Genomic DNA, 27494 nt, shown 5'->3' with positions numbered 1-27494 from the left:
AAAACAAAGAGGGTGAAAAAACTAATCCAGACCTCAGGATAGACCAGTTTTATCACAGAAACACTGGAGCCTTGTGCTGAGAGTGCAGCTGCCCACAGATGGAGATATATACATTGTTCTGCGTTCTTATCCTGTTGTCATCTACACCCTTTGCTGTTGCAGGTAAGGTCCCAGAGCTGACACTCAATGCATTATATTACCTTTATATACTCATCTGATCTTGCTGTGATTAAAGTTTATTTACATTGAGCACTTTAAAGAGATCAAACAATCAGATATAAAGTTTGATCAGTCTGAGCATGTGAGGTTAATGTAAGAAAAGTCTAATTGGTCGCTATGGGTTACATCAAAGGTTTTCTGTCTGCACTACATTAAATAAGCCTTAATGCTACTGAGTATTTATATATTCCCTCTAGGTTGTAATAATAAGAGGGACAGGTAAAATTAATGGAAACTGAATAGCTGATGTATAATCGGTTGCTATGGGTACCAGATCATTATTACAGATCATTATGTATCAGGTCAGGAGAAGGTTGCACTCTTTTAGACACATGTCCTTGTTCCAAAAAATATGTTGGCATGACCAGCCGCCCCTTCAAGAAAAGACTCCTAGAACATATAGGTAATATTAAGAATGCGGAGAAGGATCGAAACAATAATAAAAAAATAACTTCAGTAGCAAAGCACTATTTATCTTTTCACAATAGTAATCCAAAATTTGTGAAAGCTTATATAATGGAACAAGTACACATGGGGATTCGTGGAGGAGACTTACAAGGAGAACTCTTGAGAAGAGAAACCAAGAAGATCTTTATCATGGGTAGTTTGATACCGGAAGGCCTTAATGATTATACCAGCTACTTGGCCTTTCTTTAACAAATCAATTTAATAATAAATAAAAAAAAGGTACTGGAATATTAAAAATTAAAAATAATCATAGAAATAATGGAGATATATATAATACAAATGTCTGATTCACTTATATACATAATAACACAAAATCACCCCCCTCCCCCCCTTTTCCCTCTCTTCTTTTTGTATTTTATATTTACTAAATCACTTGCCAGGGAACTGGCTCATAATCCATTAAAATCATGCTTATAACATGAATGATGGTCCAAATCACTTATAAAAGTTAAATGTTGTAAAAGGTTTACCACATAGTCCTACACATTAGTTTTTGATCTCATTCACTTTATTGGGATGTGATATTTGATTAATATCACCCCCAATAATCAATCAACTCAATTTATAACACAATACCAGTTTATAATTAAATTTATTTTGCAATACACCTAAGGCACTTTAGTACCTATATCGCATTTTATAGCGATTGTATTGATAAAATATAGGATTAACATAAAAATACAGCACATCTTTATTCACCCTAATAGTAGAGGATCAATTTAGGCACCATAATTCCATATTTATATTTCTATTGAATCAAGGTTAATATGCAACCTATGATAGGATGAATTCACTACGGACATCTACCTGAATATTTTAATAATGATACATGTTAATACACAATACAATTCTAGCAGATAATCTTAGTAGGTCAAATTATACTTAATGTAACTTTACTATACCTTAACAACAATATATCTACACCCATATGATATAAGACTGCTATATATAAATACAGAATATCGCCTTTCTTTTAATGTTATAGGATTAATCTATTATTACTGTATATTTATATCTACTGTTGGGCAGTGATAATGTATAATATATGATATTGTGAACTGCTGATGGTAATCTATTGAAAATACTTACCAAAATACGCTCAGAGATCCTGTTTATCAAATGAAACTTCACCTCAAATCCTATGATAATTTACAAGCAATAATACCAAGCAAAGTATCAAACTTAGTTCCCTTTCTAATGCTTTTCAAGAAATATGCTTTCTGTTTTCACCTCGAAACCAATAAGATTTTCAAACACCTTCTATCCGAGATTCTATAGGCAGATACCGCTGTCCATCATCCCCGCGAGATCTGCCACAGGATTGGATCTCTATCAATGACGTAGATGAAGGGAGGGTCTGTATACAGCTTAAATATCCAATCATTGCCAAGGCTCGTCTTGCCTTGAAAAAGCACACAAGCGAAACGCGCGTCGGCGTTCGCTGTGTCTTTCACGCTCTGCTGATGTGATATTTTCAACCCAGTAATAGTTTAGCTAGATATCAATGTACTCATATCAAGTTAGATAGAGCTCAGATTTGGCCAACATACATCATACCGTGGGGGTCAATCACGCTAGTCAATGGGGATATAATGAAAAGAGATAGATCTCCTCAACCCCAGGACAATACACAGCGTAGCTAACGGCATTCATATCTATATGCCAACCACGCCATCTATATTATAGCAACTCCTAAGTGTTAATTAAGCCATCAATTAAACAAACTAGTATATAATATCAGGACATAGGGTTTATATTTTAACTACTACAATGAAATTATACCTGTATCTTGATACACTATAACAATTCAAAGAGCTTGAATCACCAACAGAGTCATTTTATACAATAATTGATATCAGCTTTAGATAGCTAATTAGTGTCTCTATATTCAAGTGAACAAGGTTGTTTATCTTAATGAATCTATAGATACTATAATTTATCACCTTGTTTCACCACAATATAAACATATATGTGATATCATTGATCAAAAACTATACAACAATTGTACTCAATCAGCAGTAAAATTCAATACTATAATATATAATATAGAACTTTTGTATTTACTATAACTCAATAGCGTGATAACACAGCGATTTGCAGTTAGTTCTGCATTTTTTATTTTCACACAGCACATGTTTTTAATATATTTCGCTAGTTGTTAGATATATTATTATATTTTTAACGCATACCAATAAAATGTTATTTTAATTTTAAACACCCCGGAGTGCCCCTTGACATACTTTCTTTCTCTCTGGTGCTACACATTAATTACAAGTATAAGGGAGCACCCTCCAGCTATGATAGGAAAGTTACACTGGAATACATTATAAGCAAGATTGGGGGTTTAATAATATTTATCCATTAACCAACTTAGTGCGGTCATTCTACTTTTAGTTACACTCCAAGGAACGTAAGAAAAAGCTTCACACTCACAAAAGTGACACATGTAACAGGCCTGTTGTCACCTCACTCTTATGATTAATTTAAGGCATAAATTAGGTTAAACCGAAAGAAAAACTATAAACAATTTAATTTAATTAAATTGTTGTTGGGAACTTGTGCAGGAAAAGATGCACGTATGAAAATCGCATTTATGTTCAGTCAGACACATATCAAGATGTCCAAACACTATACTCTCAGGTGTATATAGAATATCGCTACACTATTATATAGCATACTTGCCCACTCTCCCAGAATGTCCGGGAGAGTGGGCAAGTAGTAAAATATCTGTCGTATTTTCATTATAAAAAGTAATTACCTACAAACAAAAAAAAACACAAATTAATTAAATTAAATACAAACATCTTTTATTTTCCCCTTTGAAAATGCAATGGCAATCTTATTTCCGACAGTAGTCCAAATGGAAATGTCAATTAAATAATGCAAATTGACTTCATATAATAAGGGGTCAATCAGCCAATCAGAAGTGGATACCTAGTGCTGCTGTTGGTCATCATCATGGGGTATAATTGAACCAGCTCTCCAGAACCTGTGAGGGATACGTGGTTTAACCTTTATTGAACATGCCCAAAAGGAGTACAAAGTACTCCTGACCAATGTCTATATTTTATGCGAGACGAGTGGTGGGGTACAATGAACCCCTTGTTTCGGCACACCTGCCAAAATATGACAAGAATATTATATGCAATAAATGAAATAAGCAGAATGCGGAATCAGTGGCGCTATATAAATAAATGGTGATGATGATATCTTACCCAGCTTTTACCAGCTGAATGGGGACTGTGTAGCATATAATAATATTATCAATAAACCATGATTTATCAGGTCTATTGCAACTACATCAAATATATAGTGTGGAATCGTTGTATAGCCATTAGTTACGAGAAGTTACAGAAGCCTAATAAATAAACAAATCTAAACAAGAATGAGTTATTAATGGCATTAATGGATACTGGGAACATTAGACATATGGGGCCTGATTCATTAAGGATCTTAACTTAAGAGACTTCTTATTTCAGTCTCCTGGACAAAACCATGTTACAATGCAAGGGGTGCAAATTAGTTTTCTGTTTTGCACATAAGTTAAATACTGACTGTTTTTTCATGTAGCACACAAATACTTGATACCTTATTTGTACACTGAAATTTAAATTTGATATTTGTGTGCTACATGAAAAAACAGTCAGAATTTAACTTATGTGCAAAACAGAATACTAATTTGCACCCCTTGCATTGTAACATGGTTTTGTCCAGGAGACTGAAATAAGAAGTCTCTTAAGTTAAGATCCTTAATGAATCAGGCCCATGGTGGGACGAGGAAATTCTTCAAGCAATAAAAATGACCAAAAGTTGTGATAAGTGGTAAGTGTCTCTTTACCTGGTTAAATTACAGATTTTACAGATAAATTAATAACAGATAATACCTGGGCCCCTTATATTTACATGCAAAGATTTTTCAGTTCAGGTGTTTGGTGAGTAAAGCTTGAAATCAGAACATAAGCTTTTCATGCATTGGTTTCTACTAAGAACTTTATTAAAAAAAAGTACGAACTGACAGTATGTTTGCACTGGAGTGAACCAAAGTAATCCAAAAGTCAAAGCAGAAACAGCATCTAGGAGAGGAGGAAGGTTGGGGAAGGAAGGACTGGTTTTTAGAACCTTATAGTGTATCCAACTCATTGCTTAGGTGCTTAGGTAGTGTCAGGGACATGTCCAATTGTTACTGACACCAGGGCCATCTTAACAACATTATGGGCCCCCGGGCAAAGCAGTGCACCGGGGCCCCTATATATATATATATATATATATATATATATATATATATATTATATGTATATAGATGTATAGAGATACAGATATAGATATATAGAGATAGAGATAGATGTACTTGCTTAGTGACCCTCAAAGGGTTTTTTTGCAGGTTTTTTCTTTTGCAGGATTATTTATTCTAATTAAGAGCCCTGCCTATGGGGCCCCCTTGCCCGTGGGGCCCCCGGGCACCTGCCCATCGTGCCCAATGGAAAAGATGGCCCTGACTGACACATTTTATTTTCTTACTGACAGACAACAGATCTCTTCAGGCAGCTTATAGGGAATGCTGATTAGGAATATTTAAGTTTGAATTGATATGTAATCACACCTTAACAATTACAGCTCTCTGTGTGTCCCATTTTCTCTCTTGTGCAGACAGCCACTCTCATTATTTCTTCACAACTGTAACTAATGATTATACGTCTGATTTCCCCTCATACTTTACAACAAAGACAATAGATGACATCACTCTATACTGGTATGACAGTGAGAATGAGATAGTGGAGCGCAGAGTTCCATGGTTTAAAAGTACATTTGCCACTTTGTTGGATGCAAGTCTCAATGAGCTCAAATATCAGCTAGCTATGCAAAGCTATTTGGAATCTATCATGGATTATTTAAATCAAACAGAGGGTAAGTAGCCTTTATATAATACACAACTGATATTAATAAATGTAAATAATATCTGTATTAACCGTTAGTTCTGACTTAATTGTTCTTTAGAAAAACTTGTATACTATGAGGAATAATATACGCCCTCCTGGAAATGATTCTGGATATTTGAAGTCACCTTGGATTTCAGTGACCTGTATATAAGCATTAAAATACGTTCCCATTCTCTAACATTATAAACGCTTCTTAAACAATTTTCTTACACTAGCTTAGAAAACAGGAAAATCTTGCTAGAAGTGTTCATAATTAACTAATTCTTCCCAGAAGGAGGCATAAGAACAGGGAATACAGCAGTCACAATGGGTACTGAGCCCCTAGGACACACTGGGCTTGGGTTCCATCCCCAGTTTGTCAATGACAGTTGAGGTGCCAGGAATACGTGTCGAAACCTCTGTTGTTTCACGCCACACCATCGCTACCCTCCTCTCACCACATGAGTGCATCTCTGAAAGCCCAGGGGGTATATTTACTAAACTGCGGGTTTGAAAATTATATTGCCTATAGCAAAAATCAGATTCTAGCTGTCATTTTGTAGAATGCACTAAACAAATGAAATCCAGGATCTGATTGGTTGCTATAGGCAACATCTTCACTTATTCAAACTCGCAGTTTAGTAAATCTAGCCCCAAGTCTCAGTTCAGCTTGTGAACGTGCATATCGTAAGGGACTGGCCTGGCAAAGCGGTAAGTTAACCCTTAGGGCTAGATTTACTAAGCTGCGGGTTTGAGAAAGTGGGGATGTTGCCTATGGCAACCAATCAGATTCTAGCTGTCATTTTGTAGAAGGTACTAAATAAATGAAAACTAGAATCTGATTGGTTGCTATAGGCAACATCCCCACTTTTTCAAACCCGCAGCTTAGTAAATTTAGCCCTTAGTGTTCTGGGCCAGAACCGCTGAGGCAGCTGAGTATCAGCAAGATTTTTTTAAACAGATTTTTATATCACTGAGATAAGCATCAATAAAAAAAATCATCATTATCGCTGCTTGTTAATAAATAGTTCCCACAGTCCTATTAAGGAATGGAATGACTTCTAAGAGCCTGAGTCATTAGGAAGAGCAAAGCATAAAAAAGGAGTAACTTTGCACCTAGACAAAACCATGTTGCATTGGAGGGGGAGGTAAATTTAAAATTTGGGACAGATTTATAGTTGGGGTAGGACATGTCCTAGATCAACTTTAAATTTCAGTATTTGTGTGCTATATGAAAAAACAGTCAGAATGTAACTTATGTGCAAAGTAATAAAGTAATTTGCATCCCTTGCATTGTAACATGGTTTGTCCCAGAGAACATTTACTCCTTTTTTTGCCTTACTTTCCTTAATGACTCATACCCTAAGTGTTTAAATGAGGAAAATGACACTTTGTGAGAATGAGGAGTTCAGGCAGTGGCGGATCCAGGGGGGGGGGGGGGGGCTTGCTGCTGACAGCTGCACACTGTGCAGGTTTGTTCAGCATTCACAGTATGCTGCCCGGCTGCTCTGATTGTGTTTTAAACACAATCAGAGCAGCGGGACAGCACACTGCCAATGCTGAACGGACCTGCACATACTGTGCAGCCATCAGCAGCTTTAGAAATTAGAAAGGGGGGGGCCTAAATCGCCCCCCCTAAAATCGCCCCGGGTAGAGCAGTTGCCTAGATCCGCCCCTGAGCTCAGGTGATATGTTGGTTATGTGAGCTGAAAAGGGGAAAGTTGCCAAAGTAAGTAACAGGGAATGTAATGAAATATGCAGGTGCACAGAGAAATAGAGAGGATTGGTCTACACATTTCTTACTACTCTGCGTAGAGCAACGATTGGCGGCGGCAGGGGGTTTCCGGACATCCGCCTATACTATATTGCTACCCACCTAAGCCAAGCGGGGGCGTGGATTACAAAATGCAAAGGCCCACAGTGGATTGATTTGGAGGCCTCCTGCTATTGTATATCGTCTTTAGGCTCAGCTTAGGGGTCCCAATGGGTGACAGATCCCTCTGGTTAAAATAGCACCCTGTGGCTCTTTTCACATGTCCGATTTGGGACTATTGCAAGCTCCATTTCAAGACCACCTCTACTCATTCCCCTATAACGCCTCTCTGGGACATTCCCGCCTTAACTCTTGGACAATGCTCCTCCCTTTTCAGGGCCTGGCAGGAGAGGGATATTAGGATGATGGGGGACGTCTTACATGCAGATCAATGTGTTTCACTACCAATGCTGTGGGAGAAATTGGACTTTCATAATGTTTGCCCGTTTTCTTATCTCCAAATGAGACACTATGTTGACTCCCTTCCTATGCCTGATATAACAAGATCTTTAACTCCCCTGGAATCTTTATGTGTGCACTCGTCTATGCAAAGGGAGATTATTTCCACGCTATATAATCTTCTTACCTCTTCCAAGCAAACCAACACCCCCATTAATGCGCTCCGGTGGGAGGCTGATATGGGCAGACCGCCAGATGAGGACACTTGAGCAACAATTAGAGAGAGGGTGTCTAGAATATCCATCTCATTCCTTGTTAAGGAAAATGCCTACTTAGTTCCCACCAGGCTGAAAGAAATCTATGGTTAAACTTCTGACTTATATTGGAGGGCTTGTGGGGAACGGAGGTCCTTTCTCCATGTCTGGTGGTCCTGCTCACTAATCAACTCTTTCTGGGATGATGTTGCTGTTCTTATTAGCAATGTCACTACCGTCCTCTACTCCCCTATTGAGGTTCTAGATAAACATGCAGACAAATTGTCCATTCAGATCCTCAACGCAGCAGGATGTCTAGTTGTAAGGCCTTGGAAAAATCCAGATCTTCCCTCTGGACAACAATTACAATAAAATTTGGTCTCTTGCATCTATGGAAAAAATCTCTGCATATTTAAATAAGAAAACCCACAAACTCTTTATAATTATCCTTCAGATCCTGCCCAACCCCCTGACCATCCTCAGAATGTCTCAGCCCTCTTCCTGTGATTGATTTTAAGTAGGCTACACACTGCATACTGTCAGTCGGCACCCGGGAGTCTAGGATTTGGTCTCAACCCGCCCTCCCCCCCTACTTCCCTCCTCCTCCTTCCTACATCTTCCCTATCCACTTTATAAATTGTCACACTTCTATACTCTTTTCCAAGGTCTCCTTCCAATTTTGTGCTACTGTACCCAGTATATATGTCCAAATTGTCCAATTACCCCAATCGAGTGTGGTTTTCTCTTCTTGCTTATAGTTAAAGGTATCACTGTTACCTTTTGACCGTGTCAGTTGTTTGTATTTTATGTGATGAAACGTCATAAATAAAGTCTTTTAAAAAAAGAAAAGATGATTGAAATTAAATTATTAAACTGACAAGTAAACCTGGATTTAAATAAGTAAAACATACGGTACATGCAAAATAATTATTTACATTTGTTCCTACAATCTAATCGATTCAGCGGTTTGCCGATGTCTTCCACAATCCGGGGAGTCTGTCCGTGCGTCTACCATCAGCACAACAGTTTACCAGCTATTTGGAAGGCAACATGAGCAACTTCTTGCAATATGATTATTCAAACTATCCCTAAGAAGCCTGTAAATCAATTAAGGCCATTAAGACGGATTGTGCGCTAGCTGGTAGCCAGGCTGAACAGAAAAACAATACTAGTTAGTATGTATTATTTAAATCCAAATCAAGTGATCACAGTATGACATTGTCACGTCCGATACGCAAGGTATTTAAGGGGCATAACATACTAGAAAAAAATCTGACAACTTTTACTGAATCGGGCCAAAGTTCTGAAACGTAGGATGTTGGTAAAGTCCCCTCAAATTGTGACTCTCCCGATTTAGGAGGTATGGTATGAGGGAATGAAAAACGAAGTGAATGATCTTTTTGGTGCTTGTCTTTAAATGGATATGGTAAGAAAGAGAATTCTAAATTACTGTGATAAGTACCGAGTAGAAGAAACTATAGCCTCCAATATTGGAGGTAGTCTTAGTCCACTGACAAAGGTCTTAGGGGAAAGGGCCATATAGTAAGCAGGCGGTACAGGCGAGTGTGGCAGATTAAATCATCATGGAAGAACACGGCAGATGGATTAGACTTTGCTACAGTGAATGATGAATCACAGCTAGTAATTTATTGGATAATCTGTGCTTTGTAGGAGATCTCTGAGTAATTTAACTGCAAAACACATCACATACCACGGTGCACTATTCATCCAATAAACTCCACTCACCTGTAGTTTATACACTTTATATACTACACAGAATGAACTAAATTTACATTGACTTGAAGCAGGTGTCTTCTAAAGACCCATCCATGGACTTACACCTTAAACCACCAAGACACAGGCATATATCCATTTCATTGTATGTTCTCAATTCCCTATGAATGTTTAACTTTCATTTCTTTCTGCATTGAAAACTCCATATAAAGTTTACAATAATTAAGGTCTTTGCCAAATCACCCATCCCAGTGCGTAAGTGAATAACCATTATCATGTTACGTATCTCCTGGCTCCTAGGATACCACATTCTGCAGATATTAGAAGGATGTACAGTCTATGGCAATGGTACAATTGAGACAGTGCTTAGTGATCATTATGATGGGAAGCCATTCATGTCTTTCAACGTGGAGACCGCAAACTGGACAGCGGACGCCCCTGAAGCTCGATACTTTACAGAGATATTGAATGAAAACACAACTACAACTGAGAAAATAAAAAATAATTTATTGAATACGTGTATTCCACACATACAGGAGCTGCTGCTATTAGGAAACAGTACATTTAATAGGAAAGGTATGTCCCCGTTATACAAATTACATTATCATATAAGACTCTCTCCAACTACTTACTCCCTAATGCTTCTCCTGTTACTCTCTGCAATGTCTGACACCTTCTACCGTTACAAGTTGTAACATCTACCTATAAGTAAGACAATGTTTCCCCATCACGCTATATTACTTTAGTTTGCACAAAACAATAACATATCAAGTTGTTTTTGTAAAATATCCAATATTACAATAGGGCTTCCAATATAATTATAATCTTCCAATATAATTGTAATCTAGAAATCATACAATTAACTTTTTTTTGCTTTTCCCTATTTATGACTCTGTGGTATATATATATATATACATATATATATATATATATATATATATATATATATATATATATTTATTTATTTATTTATATTTATACAGCAACTTTCCCTATAACTTTCCCTATTAGTCATTTGATTAGGTGGTACAACCTCTCACTTTTTATTACCCCATACGGTTTTCCTTTAGCTCCTACGATTACGCCATATAACCACTCCCAATTTCTTCACTTATTATTCCACATAACATTTTCCTATAGCACCTATTAATCTATACAACCTCTCTATTCATAACTACTGAAACATTATCATATACACTACTGTGCATACATTTTAGGCAGGTGTGGATAAAATGCTGCAAAGTAAGAATGCTTTCAAAAATAGAAGTGGTAATAGCTTATTTTTATCAGTTAAGAAAATGAAAAGTGAAAGAACAGAAGAGAAATCTAAATCAAATCAATATTTGGTGTGACCACCCTTTGCCTTCAAAGCAGCATCAATTCTTCTAGGTACACTTGCACACAGTTTTTGAAGGAACTCTGCAGGGAGGTTGTTCCAAACATCTTGGAGAACTAACCACAGATCTTCTGTGGATGTAGGATTGCTCAAATCCTTCTGTCTCTTCAGATATCTCTTCTGTGCATTCACTTTGCATTGTGTTAATTGGAAGCACAGTACTGTACCTCTCCAAATAACACCTCCTATTACTCCATATATACTCTCAATTCTCCCTATAACACCTATTACTCCATATATCATCTCCCTATAACACCACCTATCACTCCATATATCATATTCCTATAACACCTCCTGTTACTCCATATAACCTCACAAAATAACACCTCCTATTACTCCATATAACCTCTCTCTATAACACCTCTGAGTACTCCATATATTCTCCCAATATAACACCTCCTATTACTCCATATATCCTCTCCCTATAACACCTCCTATTACTCCATATAACATTTCCGTATAACACCTCCTATTACTCCATATAACCTCTCCCTATAATACCTTCTATTACTCCATATAACCTCTCCCTATAACACCTCCTATTACTCCATATTTCTTCTCCATATAACACCTCATATTACCTATTACTCCATAGAACCTCTCCCTATAACACCTCCTATTACTCTATATATCCTCTCCCTATAACACCTCCTAATTTTCCATATAACCTCTCCCTATAATACCTTCTATTACTCCATATAACCTCTCCCTATAACACCTCCTATTACTCAATATAACCTCTCCCTATAACACCTCCTATTACTCTATATATCCTCTCCCTATAACAACTCCTATTACTCCATATAACATTTTCGTGTAACACTTCCTATTACTCCATATATCCTCTCCATATAACACCTCCTATTACTCCATATAACTCCTCCCTATAGCACCTCCTATTACTCCATATATCCTCTCCCTATAACACCTCCTATTATTCCATATATCCTCTCCCTATAGTACCTCCTATTACTATATCCTCTCAATATAACACCTCCTATTACTCCATATAATCTCTCCCTTTAACACCACCTATTACTCAATATAACCTCTCCCTATAACACCTCCTATTACTCTATATATCCTCTCCCTATAACAACTCCTATTACTCCATATAACATTTTCGTGTAACACTTCCTATTACTCCATATATCCTCTCCATATAACACCTCCTATTACTCCATATAACTCCTCCCTATAGCACCTCCTATTACTCCATATATCCTCTCCCTATAACACCTCCTATTATTCCATATATCCTCTCCCTATAGTACCTCCTATTACTATATCCTCTCAATATAACACCTCCTATTACTCCATATAAACTCTTCATATAACACCTCCTATTACTCCATATAACCTCTCCCTATAACCCCTCCTATTGCTCCATATATCCTCTCCCTATAACACTTCCTATTACTCTATATATCCTCTCCCTATAACACTTCCTATTACTCTATATATCCTCCATTTATAACACCTCCTAATACTCCATTTACCCTCTCCCTATAACACATTCTGTTACTCCATATAACCTCTCTTTATTGCACCTCCTATTAATTCATATAACTCCCTATAACACCTACTATTACTCCATATAACCTCCAGCTAATACCTCCTGTTACTCCATATAACCTCTCCCTATAACACTTATTATTATTTGATATAACCTCCCGATAATACCTCTTGTTACTCCATATAACCTATCCCTATAACACCTCCTATTGATTCATATAAATTCCCTATAATACCTACTATTACTCCATATAATCTCTAACCTCTCCCTATAACACCTCCTATTACTCCATATAACCTCTACCTATAACACCTCCTATTGATTCATATAACTCCCTATAATACCTTCTATTACTCCATATAACCTCTCCCTATAACACCTCCTATTACTCCATGTAACCTCTCCCTATAACACCTCCTATTACTCCATATTTCCTGTCCATATAACACCTCCTATTACTTCATATAACCTCTCCCTATAATACCTTCTATTACTCCATATAACCTCTCCCTATAACACCTCCTATTACTCCATATTTCCTCTCCATATAACACCTCCTATTACTCCATATAACCTCTCCCTATAACACCTCCTATTACTCCATGTAACCTCTCCCTATAACACCTCCTATTACTTCATATAACCTCTCCGTATAACACCTCCTATTACTCCATATAACCTCTCCCTATAATACCTTCTATTACTCCATGTAACCTCTCCCTATAACACCTCCTATTACTTAATATAACCTCTCCCTATAATACCTTCTATTACTCCATATAACCTCTCCCTATAACCCCTCCTATTGCTCCATATATCCTCTCCCTATAACACTTCCTATTACTCTATATATCCTCTCCCTATAACACTTCCTATTACTCTATATATCCTCCATTTATAACACCTCCTAATACTCCATTTACCCTCTCCCTATAACACATTCTGTTACTCCATATAACCTCTCTTTATTGCACCTCCTATTAATTCATATAACTCCCTATAACACCTACTATTACTTCATATAACCTCCAGCTAATACCTCCTGTTACTCCATATAACCTCTCCCTATAACACTTATTATTATTTGATATAACCTCCCGATAATACCTCTTGTTACTCCATATAACCTATCCCTATAACACCTCCTATTGATTCATATAAATTCCCTATAATACCTACTATTACTCCATATAATCTCTAACCTCTCCCTATAACACCTCCTATTACTCCATATAACCTCTACCTATAACACCTCCTATTGATTCATATAACTCCCTATAATACCTTCTATTACTCCATATAACCTCTCCCTATAACACCTCCTATTACTCCATGTAACCTCTCCCTATAACACCTCCTATTACTCCATATTTCCTGTCCATATAACACCTCCTATTACTTCATATAACCTCTCCCTATAATACCTTCTATTACTCCATATAACCTCTCCCTATAACACCTCCTATTACTCCATATTTCCTCTCCATATAACACCTCCTATTACTCCATATAACCTCTCCCTATAACACCTCCTATTACTCCATGTAACCTCTCCCTATAACACCTCCTATTACTTCATATAACCTCTCCGTATAACACCTCCTATTACTCCATATAACCTCTCCCTATAATACCTTCTATTACTCCATGTAACCTCTCCCTATAACACCTCCTATTACTTAATATAACCTCTCCCTATAATACCTTCTATTACTCCATATAACCTCTCCCTATAACACCTATTACTCCATATAACTTCTCCCTATAACACCTCCTATTACTCCATATTTCTTCTCCATATAACACCTCCTATTACTCCATATAATCTCTCCCTTTAACACCACCTATTACTCAATATAACCTCTCCTTATAACACCTCCTATTACTCTATATATCCTCTCCCTATAACAACTCCTATTACTCCATATAACATTTTCGTGTAACACTTCCTATTACTCCATATATCCTCTCCATATAACACCTCCTATTACTCCATATAACTCCTCCCTATAGCACCTCCTATTACTCCATATATCCTCTCCCTATAACACCTCCTATTATTCCATATATCCTCTCCCTATAGTACCTCCTATTACTATATCCTCTCAATATAACACCTCCTATTACTCCATATAAACTCTTCATATAACACCTCCTATTACTCCATATAACCTCTCCCTATAACCCCTCCTATTGCTCCATATATCCTCTCCCTATAACACTTCCTATTACTCTATATATCCTCTCCCTATAACACTTCCTATTACTCTATATATCCTCCATTTATAACACCTCCTAATACTCCATTTACCCTCTCCCTATAACACATTCTGTTACTCCATATAACCTCTCTTTATTGCACCTCCTATTAATTCATATAACTCCCTATAACACCTACTATTACTCCATATAACCTCCAGCTAATACCTCCTGTTACTCCATATAACCTCTCCCTATAACACTTATTATTATTTGATATAACCTCCCGATAATACCTCTTGTTACTCCATATAACCTATCCCTATAACACCTCCTATTGATTCATATAAATTCCCTATAATACCTACTATTACTCCATATAATCTCTAACCTCTCCCTATAACACCTCCTATTACTCCATATAACCTCTACCTATAACACCTCCTATTGATTCATATAACTCCCTATAATACCTTCTATTACTCCATATAACCTCTCCCTATAACACCTCCTATTACTCCATGTAACCTCTCCCTATAACACCTCCTATTACTCCATATTTCCTGTCCATATAACACCTCCTATTACTTCATATAACCTCTCCCTATAATACCTTCTATTACTCCATATAACCTCTCCCTATAACACCTCCTATTACTCCATATTTCCTCTCCATATAACACCTCCTATTACTCCATATAACCTCTCCCTATAACACCTCCTATTACTCCATGTAACCTCTCCCTATAACACCTCCTATTACTTCATATAACCTCTCCGTATAACACCTCCTATTACTCCATATAACCTCTCCCTATAATACCTTCTATTACTCCATGTAACCTCTCCCTATAACACCTCCTATTACTTAATATAACCTCTCCCTATAATACCTTCTATTACTCCATATAACCTCTCCCTATAACACCTATTACTCCATATAACTTCTACCTATAACACCTCCTATTACTCCATAAAACCTCTCCATTTAACACCTCCTATTACTCCATATTAGGTCCCCTATAACATCTCCTATTACTCCATATAACTTCTACCTATAACACTTCCTATTACTCCATAAAACCTCTCCATTTAACACCTCCTATTACTCCATATTAGGTCCCCTATAACACCTCTTATTACTCAATATAAGCACTCCCTATAACACCTCCTATTACTCCATATAACCTCTCCCTATAACTCCTGATATAAAGTGTGGCTGTGCTTATCTGACGTCTGGTGCAGGCAAAGGGATGGGCGATCCTGGGCGGGAAACTCCCCAGCACACCTGGGAACCAGTCTGCACACTGGAGATCCTGACCACACAGGAGCAGCAATGATGGCGATTACAACTCAGAAGACACCGCAGACCTGTGTACCTGTAGCTGAGAGACATGTGGCAGGAAGCAGTAGTGATATAGGAAAGATGGACATGACTAATGAAAGACATTCTCCAAAGCCGGAAACATCTTAGAGGCTGAGGAGAGGAGAAATCTCAATGCAGAGTCAGAGTCTTAAAGGGGCAGAGCGCTCACCTGAGCTGCACCTAGCAGATAAAATCCCTGCAATGGTAAAATAAAGTAGAAGCTATAGAGAAAACAAAGCTGACAATACACAGGTATCAGCAGATATACCCGCTGCTTTGGATCATACACCAAATGGTACACAAGGAAATATTACAAATAGTGGATCTAGCTGGGTTCCTCCTGGGAATAACTGGAGCCGCGGGAGCATTTGGTTCTAATACGAACTATACAGACCAGTCTTTTAGGGTGAGGAATGTGGTTAGATACAGAAACAGAGGTACCAAAGAGGAGTTATCAGACAGAAGATATGTCATACAAGAGTTATTATGTCTGATCTAGATAGATTCTGGGAACATTTCTGCAAGTTTAGGTATGCAGAAAGTTGGAATAAGTTTAGTTTTATTCCAATTTCCAAGCCAGACACACTTATTATAACAATAATTTTTGGAATGAAGCAGTGCTTGGCTGCTCTCCAACTTTTCCTATCCTCATCTTGTACACTACTGTTAGGTGCACGCAGCTTTCCCTTTTCGAGCAGAGCCGTGTGAAGCGGGACATACCTCCCAACTGTACCTACAGTCAAGACAAAGTCCTGAGTGTGACAGAACAGTTGGCAGAATGTCCTGCTCTTTCCAACCTGTTCTTGCTGCTTTCACTACTTGTTGCTGGTGCTCGTGTCCTAAGCTCAGTTTCTGCTTGTCTGGATCCTGGAATGTTGGGTCCCTGTTTGGAAAAAGGACAGGTTCATGATATAGAAATCCCAGCAATGAGTGAACACAGTAGGCCTCCCTCCCCAAAGCAGCCCGATTTAAAATCAAAAGCCCTCACGTTTAATAATTAGGCCCCCCAGCAACCAACCCAGATAGTAAATTAATGTCATTCACCTTTAATAAAAAGATCTATTTCCCTCCAAACAACCCCAACATTAAATTAATAGTATTTACATTTAATATATAAACCTATTTTCTCCCAAACATTGAATAATTAGCATTCATTTTAAGAAATAGCTCCCCTGCTCCCCAAACTCAGCCATACATTCAATTAATAGCACCCAAACCACCCCAGCATTAAATGAATAGTCCCATCATCCCACCCATAATAGGTCCACCATAACCCCACTATTAAATTAAATATCTTCAACCTTCACCCCACTATTAAAGTAAAAGCTCCCACTCAACCTACTATGAAATTAGTGCTGTGTCTTGTGTCCTCCTGCTGCACACATGACACATGCAGGCAGTGGGAGAGAAAGAGACAATCTGCACACAAGCTGACAGTGGCTGGTACGGGGGGCATGGTCCTGCTACCTCAAGCATGCAGTGCCCCAGGCTGGGAGGGGGTTTCCAGGCACTAGGAAACCCTCCTCGGGTTTGCCAATGCTAGTGGTTGGAGGGTTTTGGTAAAACTGCAACACCACCATGAAACCCAACATCCGCCAAATTCTTTCTTCATTGGATGTGAGAGAGGGGTCATCATCATCATCATTTATTTATATAGCGCCACTAATTACGCAGCGCTGTACAGAGAACTCATTCACATCAGTCCCTGCCCCATTGGGGCTTACAGTCTAAATTCCCTAATATAGACACACACTCCCACATAGACATAGACAGACAGACAGACAGAGAGGGAGACAGACAGAGAGGGAGGGTGACTGACTGACAGACGCATCTCCCTCACTCCCTGAAGAGTCTGACATTCTCCCTAATGCTGAGCCAACCACTAGCCAAGACGTGGTTGGCTACGCTATCTGTGGCATGATGACACAGTCCAGAAATTGTGCCCTATGTCCATGTATTGATGCCTATGGAGGTGGCCTTTTTCATGGAGACCAAGATTTAATCAAAGACTGACAGGTAAGACAACATGACTTCAGTAATAGAGACAGAAATGTAAAAGACAATTCAGTCTCTAGAGATTCATTAGCTTCTTTTCTTTAACGCATCGTTGCCTACTCTCACGGAATGTCTGGGAGACTCCTGCATTTCTGGGAGATCTCCCGGGAAAGCAGGGCAACCTCCCGGTTCTCGCCCCCGCAATAGATAAGTGGTCGGGGGTGCTTAATGATGCAAATATCGCGTCATCTTAGCCCCCTGCAGTAATTGGCCAAAATTGTGAGAAATCGCTCAGGGGCGGGGCCAAAATGATGCGATTTCATATAGTTTTTTTCAATAAAAATGTCATCCTATGACTCTGTTACACCATATAATCTTTCCCTATAAGTCCTCCTATGACTCTGTTACACCATATAATCTTTCCCTTTAAATAATCCTATTGTTCTGCAACTCAGACAATCTCCTTCCTTACCCCTCTCTGGTACTATATGACATGTAATCAGGTATCTACATAACCATGAATGGTAACTCTTTATTTTCCACCCACAGCTCAGCCCATTGTCAGAGTGACACATGTTCCTATTAACAATGTCAGTAGTAGACTCTACTGCCGGGCGTACGGACATTACCCCAGGGACATTGCCATAGTGTGGTACAAGAATGGGCAGGAGATATCAGAGGAGGTGATGGACAGGGTGACCTTGCCGCTCCCTGATTTGTTGTATCTAACCTCATTGTCTTTCAATATCACCCCATTGGCTGGAGACATTTACACCTGCAAGGTCTCCCACAGCAGCTCCACGGTGCCAGTTATACAGGATTGGAGTAAGTAGGATGTGTCTGTTTTACATGTATTCAAATGTGACTTTAACAGACAGAATTATAGCTACACCGACATTATTATTATTATCATATGTATTCATAAAGTGCAAACATATTATGCCGCAGGGGATCATGATACACACACTTGACATACAATGACACAAAACAGAATGTAAGTGGCCAATTTAACCCAACACACATCTCTGACTCTAATATCCCCTCTTATGTTCTTATAGAAGTAACCTAGTCTCAAGTAAAGAGGATATCAATAGGCAGATGACCTAAATGTATATATTGTACATGCCGCCTGGAACGCTGACTATATACATAGATTTATCATCATCATCATTTATTTATATAGCGCCACTAATTCCGCAGCGCTGTACAGAGAACTCACTCACTCAGTCTGCCTCATTGGAGCTCACAGTCTAAATTCCCTAACACACACACACACACACAGCCAAATAACCTACCAGTATGTTTTTGGAGTGTGGGAGGAAACCAGAGCACCTGGAGTAAACCCACACAAACACTGGGAGAACATACAAACTACACACAGATAAGCCCATGGTCGGGAATTGAACTCACGACCTCAGTGCTGTGAGACAGAAGTGCTAACCACTAAGCCACTGTGCTGCCATTGTCATTCCTGGTTTCCTACTGTGTTTTTCACCGATGTCTTTTTTTTACCAGATTTGGTTATTCTCATTGCCTTTGGATATGACATAAAGCTAATCTCTGAATACTTCTGTATTCAATGCAGAAAATATGGCAGAGCTGTACCATGTCCCGGAGCAATGGAAATAACTCTGCCTGATTGTATAAATACGTGGCTGAAGCTCACAGAGGGGAATTAATTAAGGAATGGCGCTGTATTCAGGAGCTAAGTGTGAAGTCCAGGTATAGGACATTATGTACCAAGTGAAACAGATCATGGTGCAGGGTCATCACTGAAATCTCTTAAGAGAAGACGTTGTGATGAAAGGTTCCAATGGAACCGAAAGAGGGAGCCCACGCTCAAAACCTACTTATATTGTAAGAGCAGCAAGGTCCACAGGGTATCCCTCATTGAACAAGACCATATACAATTATACCGTAGCTAATGTAGTGACACAGAAATGACAACAGGCATGAGAAATAAAAATGGATGATAAAAATGAGCACAAAAAGAACGACCAATGCTTAGTATAATCAATCAATGCAATAGAAACCTGTATAGTCAAATGATAGCTAACTTTATAGTGAACCAATTCTAGACAATGTTAATGGTGGTTATAGGTAAATGATCCGTACACTCACTCCTGGGTCCTTCTTGGTCATTCTCTTTGTGTTCATTTTTATCATCCATTTTTATTTCTCATGCTCATTTGTCATTTCTGTTTCACTACATTAGTGACTGCATAATTGATACTGTACAAGTGCCCACAACCATCCATTGTTGTGCTTACACATATGAGCGCAGGTTTATTTACGTTGTATATTCCAATGGAACTAATAGAATAATTTTGAATTTGAATAAAGCTGGTTTAACACAAATGTTTACACCATCACTCTGCTGTATTTTTCACATTTGTGTCAATGGCCCATTCATTTCAATGGAATTGTGCACTACATGTAGAAACTCCATTGAAATGAATAGGTCATTGAAATGGAATGGCCATTCACATGAATGGAGCATTGTTGTTTTGTTTTTTCCCACACCAACAGAGATTCAATTACTCGCTATTGGTGTATGATCAATACAGTTCCCCCCCCCCCTCCTCACTGCTAGTCAGTCCCATTGCTAAAAACCGTTTGTGATTGGTTGAACTGCTATTCAAGTCCCAGTCAATTCAGTTCACAGTCATTCTGAACAGTTAACGTTGTCCATTGTGGGTTATTTTATTTCCCATGGATTACAAGAAGATTTTTATGTTGATTACAAGAAGAAGAATTCCAGTGAATTATTGATAAAGGACATTTCCTGTGGATTACAAGAGAAATTACTTTGGATTATATTTTTCCCTGTGGATTATAAAATGAATTCCCATTGGATTAGAAGAAGTAGATTTCCTATGAATGTGAAACATTATTTATTAATAAGTAGTGAGCAAGAATTTGGGTTGTTGTTTATTTCAATAAACCTCTATTTAACAATTGTGTCTGTGTTTTATCGAGGGACCCCATGCTTGGTCTCCTCCTGTTTTAGTGGAAACCAGCCCATGCTGTCCAGCATTGGAGCAGGTTGAGGAATTTTAGTGGAGGCAATACTGCTTCCGTTCATTTTAATAGCCCCCTAATTAAATGGGGATTCTACATGTAGCGCACACACTGCAAACCCCATTGAAATGAATAGAAGAAGCTGGCATTCAGGACACATTCACAGATGCATTTGAACTTGTCCAGTGCGTATTAACCACATGTGAACTGCATATCAGCTAAATAGCATTTATATGCATTTTCACATACAGTTTGCACATTGTGACACAAAAGCAAAGTCAGTGGGGAAGGAGCTCTTCCAGACAGCTGAATCCATATTTGTGTTGGTAATTATTAATGTTAGTAAAGTTTCAGAATTCAGGAACTCAGAGTGTGTGTGGTGGGGACCAGAAGCAGTTGGAGTGGATTGATGAGGAATAGCACAGTGTTCTGTCAGTCTGGTGAGTCTATTCACTAAATAAGCTGAGTCTTCAATATATTTTGTATACAATGGAAAATAACTGAACATTGCAAGTTATTTGTTTTGTATTTCCTCTTAATTAGTATGTTTCTTAGTGTGTTGTCTTATATCCAGCAGGTGTCACGGTTGCTTGGAGAGTTTAACATTGTGAATAAAACCTTCCACACATTGAAGCATAATAGTAAATAGGCATAAACAAAAACAATATAAATAACTATGTTAATCTTTTTAACTGTCAATCATTAGCTGAGTAATTTAAGCGCTGAGTAATTTGTAGGCATTATATAGTGAACTGTTAATAAATAAGCAGTACACAAATCAATGGATGCAGCTGATCTCTGACACAATAGTATCTATGTTTTCTTTATGCAGAGGTCTCAGACGATTCCCTACATCAAACCAGTGGTCCCTCTAATGGGGCAGTGATTGCTATCTGCCTGGCCGTCATCTTGCTATTGGTTGTCGTAGTATTTGGCGCTGTGTCACTGGGAAAGAGCAGAAGACAGTGACATCTTACATCCTCATAAAATGAGTGAAATGTGTGATCATTTAACTGCTGAACAGGGTAAGACCCTACCATGGTCCCGACAACTATTATACATAGTACTACGGTTGTAAGGAGCTAAAAGATCTGAGACCTGGACTTGATAATGACATTGCAGCACCCCTGCCAAGGATGGCGCTATTTATATTGTAGATCTAAGAATGTACTGATAACCTGCAGTTCTGCCTGTGACCTGAACTCTGGGTGGAGCTGTTCTGCTGCAGTGCACAAGGTCTATCTGTACTCTATACATGTCTATTGTACTATCTGCCTATATAAGCCAGCTCTGATGGACACATATACCCGGATTATTATGCTTGTCTGTACTGCATTCCTGATCCTTGTTCATGTCTGATTACCTGTTCCTGTATTGGCCCTGCTCATCTGAGGATCTGCCCTGTGTAAGGCCTCATTCATGTCTGATAACCAGCTCTGTGTACCAACCCAGCATTCATCTGACTACACGCTACTGTTTATGACCTGGTGTACATGTGACTACCTGCTACTGTTTATGACCTGGTGTACATGTGACTACCTGATACTGTGTATGACCTGGTGTACATGTGACTACCTGCTACTGTGTATGACCTGGTGTACATGTGACTACCTGCTACTGTTTATGACCTGGCTTACGCCTTACTACTTGCTCTGTGTACCAACCTGGTGTACATGTGACTACCTGCTACTGTGTATAGTCTGGCTTATGCATACCTCCCAAAAGTCATGACTTGTGGACCCCATAATGGGGCATCGCTTGCAGGGAAGTGGGTGGAGTTTGGCTGGAAAGTGGGCGTATTTGTGTTGATTGGAGGAGTGGTTTGCCTAATTGGGGATGGGACTAATTTTTCCTGATTTTGCCTGGATAACTCTTTGGAGATATACTTACATCTGATTATCTGCTCCAGGATCTAGTCCATCTATTGAACTCCATACTTTTGTCCTGAGATAAATTGCATATACTACTGCTGTTAGTACTGCTGCAATAAGCCGAGTTTATTATCACACCTTTGGCTTGTATGTTCCCTATGTCTTGATATCACACAGTACAGTAAATGACCTGGAGTACAATATGCTACAGTCATAGCGATATGAATGTCTTTAACTAGCTGCATTGCTGATAATGACAGTATATATGAAATGAAGATGTTAATTTAAATACAAAATAAGAAATTACTGATGCAAATTACATTTAGAGAACCACTAAACCCCAACATTGAAGTTTTCAGAAATAAACCATGGAGGTAAAATACATTGTTCAGTGTTACCTGACATCCCACCACAGTTGTGTTACATAGTATTAGTATTATCTCCCTGTTCCACTACAGACAGCTGAAACTCCTCCCATTAACACTACAGACAGCTGAAGTTCCTCCCAGTAACACTACAGACAGCTGAATGTCCTCCCAGCTCCGCTACAGACAACTGAAGCTCCTCCATGCTCCACTATAGACAACTGAAGCTCCTCCCACATCTTGGGGCCAGTATCCTGAGGGGACCTCATACAGTTTTGCTTTTTCTCTCCACACCAGTATATTATTTATTCTTCATCATTTGTATCTCTATCTTATACAAATATTTTAATATTTTGTATTGTTGCTAATCTGAATACTTCAGGCTTCTACCACTGATAACTATATTGACTCAATCCAAAACAAGAACAGATATCCAGCAGCTTTTAAAACCTTTTGCTTTCTTTACAAAACAACAGCTGCTTTTTCCATTATTCTCCACAGACCATAATATTTGCTTTCTCTACAACACAGCAATGTTTCCCCACTGCAACTGACGGCTTTATTATAGTCTGTTACTTAATAGTGGTATTCAACATGTTTCACTCACCACCATTTGTTGACTGTGTGGATAGCAGGAGCTGGCCGTCCTTTGTAATCCCATGATGACACCACTCTGATGCTGACACCCAGTAGATAACAGACACAGCAACTTCTGGCTTGAATAAACAATGATTTTATTGTTCACATTACCAACAAGACAGAACATTTTTGTCAGGATGACACCAGGCGACCCTAACTCTGGCTAGACACAGTCCTTCTGCCTAGTCACCGGCCTACTAGCTGGTATCGGTCACACCACACAAACGATCAATACAGGTTTAAATACAATAAACTCCTCCCTTTAGTCTAATTAGGTTGTTAGAACCTGTCCTCCACCTGTGTATTTTAAGCCTAGGAGTCTCACTCTGCAAGAATTTAACCGTGTCTGCAGCCTGTACCTGTGTTCCTACCTGTTCCCTTACAGGAAACTGTGGCAAATATCCCTCTTTGCCACAATATATATATATATATATATATATATATAATTTATTCTTACTAGTCTCATTGAGCTACTTGTCAAATTTTTAAATGATATTTTATAACTGGTAAACAGATAAACATGATCCAATAAACATATATGAGAAATACATAACTAGTTCAAATTTCATATTTATATTGTATATTTATATAATTTATAACTATGCAATATGAACTAAAAACTTATAGCAGTAAAACTCATTACTGAATCAAATTCAAAGGCATTCCTGTTCAAAAACATAAAGACCAGTTTGTTTAGTGGGAGCAATAATTAGATCACAGACATCTATCCAGACAGTATTTGATACAGTTCATATGTCAAATAGCCGTCTGCACACCAAACAGGCCACAGGAGTATATGAAAAAGTCCAAGCCAATGCTAGCAAATCCCCAGCAAAATGTATTAAATCATGGGGTAAATGTATCAAGCTGAGAGTTTTCCGGCGGGTTTGAAAAGTGGAGATGTTGCCTATAGCAACCAATCAGATTCTAGCTGTCATTTTGTAGAATGTACTAAATAAATGATAGCTAGAATCTGATTGTTTTTTCTAACCCGCCGGAAAACTCTCAACTTGATACATTTACCCCCATATCTTTAAAAAGCCTGTGTTACACTTAATTTTACAGTTTTCATCAGTGTGATATTAAGTGGACAAGCCACGCATATAGCTGTATCCACAGTGGAATGCACTTTTTGCGGTCTTCTTAATACAGATGCCTCTGAGGGTCCAAAGCAACAAATAAAAAAAAGTCTGTGCGTGCCAAGCATGCGCATGTTAAGTGAAATGTCTTTGCATTTTCTTACAAGTCAAGGGAGGGCACAGGTTAAAGGCTCAACTTTCTGCATCAACAGTGTAGTACAGTTCACCAGTGACAGCCTAGGTCCCCAGTCACACAATGAGTGGTGCACTGTGGGTTTCAAAGTGAGTGTTTATACACTGTCTGAAGGGCTGAAGAGGGCAACTCACCTCTGCAATTGCTGGACAACTCCTCAGATTTCAGGAGCAAGAGTGTGTGGGGTTCAGTAGATGTTGCACTTGGCAGTAGGTGCGGGCTACAGACCTGTATTGCCCGCGATCAGGGGTCTGGGGGTTCAGAGGGGTGTCACAGATCAAGTGGGTCCTTCTGTATTGTTATGAGAGCATTCCCCCAAAGGGACGTACCATGCATGATGATCCGGAAGCTGCACAGCCAGTAATGGCTGGTTGCTCGGAGCGCAGGGTGATTGTACAGGTCCAGGGAATTGATTCTTCTGATAGCTCTTGCAGCAACATTCAGCCTTATTAAAGTCATACACTCTACAGGGTTAATGATATTCCAGTTGCCTGCTGGTCATAGGTCAGTTCATTTGATCCTTTCAAAGGGTGAGGGGCAACTTCCCCCAACTGTTGTCTACGTTTTCCCTCTGAATAACCAGTTCAAACTGACCCCCACACAAAGTACTTTTGAGTATGAATCTCATATTGCTTATATCTTGCAACCGCTAGATGCGATCGCTACTCTGTCCAAACCGGGTTAATGCTGGTGAAATAAGCTTTAATATGAGACCAAACTCTTTACCCTTTACAAGACCTGAACCATAAATACTTTTACTATAGTATTATCTATGCATAAATAAACGATCTAATACATTTTACTAATAATAAATGTGGATTGGAACCTTAATAAATGTGTATTATTTACAAGTGTAAGTGCGAATATAAATGTGTGTTATGAATCCGTGCGATTGATTCATAACACGTGAAGTATTAATCGCAATCGCACGGTAAAACAATATTAATTAATTTGGTTTACTTCATCTAATTATTTTACTTTCACAGTCCACCCTTTGATAGTGCACAAACCTTGACATTTTTATTGCAGGATCTCAGTAGTAGGTTTCATTGTTCTGTAATGTATGTCCCACTTTACATATGACCACAATGTCTATGGATATCAATCAGGTTACCATAAAAGAAAATTACAATCCTAGAAACAATTTTCTTTTTCTATGGAACATATACTTTTGGAGCTCGGAGCTAACCTTTTGTATGCCCTTCACCCACACATATAATACATTAACTGGAATGATACAAGGTACGATAGAATATGTATCAACAATATAGAATATTCTACTGCAGTTCTTCATGCCTAACATGTTCATCTGTCCGAAGCATGTCTTTTAGCTTAGACGACATTTAAATAATATATGTTCACCAATAACATCATCCTATATCTGTCAACAATGTCATTTATGATCTCCTTCAACCTTTGTTAGTAAATAATCTCTAATAATATCAACGGGTTTTTCATCAACACTTGTGGGGCGGGCTATTGTCTGTTCGTTCTTCCCAGTCTCTCAATACTCAAGTTTCTTTGTACGTGAAACGGTGCTCGGCCTGCCGCATATTGGGAGACTTCAAACTAATTGAGCTACTTGTATTACCTTTCCTCTACTCACCTCCCACCCCATAATTTGTATATTAATTACATAATTCATATATTCCCATCCCCCCTCCCCCTTTTTATATATTTTACATCTCTGTTTGAGAACACAAATAGTTTGATCAAGATATAACTGTTTAATACAGTCTGTATATTACATTTGGAGCCCAGATCTGTACGATCGTTTATCACCGGTGTTTTATACTCAATAAGTAATACATCAGTACACTGATTATGAAATTAAGGCAATATTCAGAGTTTATTATTGTTTTATAATATTTATTGTATATTGTTTTGTATAATAAATGGTTTATCATATCACCTCCATTTCACAAATTTATTTTTAGAGTGAATGCCACTCTCAGCGCTGTGTTTTATTCTTCTAAATTGTTTCCACTATTTAGGATTTCACAAATCCTCCCAGCTTCAACTGTTACATTAACTTGACACATTCTAGATAC

The 27494-nt window shown here is 38.3% G+C and overlaps 1 protein-coding gene across 2 annotated transcripts; it reads left to right on the top strand.

Annotated features, from left to right (window-relative positions):
• LOC142101995 (major histocompatibility complex class I-related protein 1-like) lies at nt 1-27494 on the top strand. Of its 2 annotated transcripts, XR_012679174.1 has the most exons (6): nt 1-162; nt 5335-5592; nt 10104-10379; nt 18825-19100; nt 22129-23697; nt 23729-27494. XR_012679174.1 is itself a non-coding variant. In XM_075186498.1 (5 exons), exons 1-5 carry the CDS (start codon nt 99-101, stop codon nt 22263-22265), a joined length of 1011 nt encoding a protein of 336 aa, XP_075042599.1. In that variant the 5' UTR covers nt 1-98; the 3' UTR covers nt 22266-27493. The 2 variants fall into 2 exon arrangements, 1 of the variants encoding a protein (XP_075042599.1); XM_075186498.1 differs by having other exon boundaries at nt 22129-27493.

This window comes from Mixophyes fleayi, chromosome 9 (genome assembly GCF_038048845.1).
Source record: "Mixophyes fleayi isolate aMixFle1 chromosome 9, aMixFle1.hap1, whole genome shotgun sequence".
In the NCBI taxonomy this organism is placed as follows: Eukaryota; Metazoa; Chordata; class Amphibia; order Anura; family Limnodynastidae; genus Mixophyes; species Mixophyes fleayi.
This window is presented reverse-complemented; position numbering and strand designations above follow the sequence as displayed.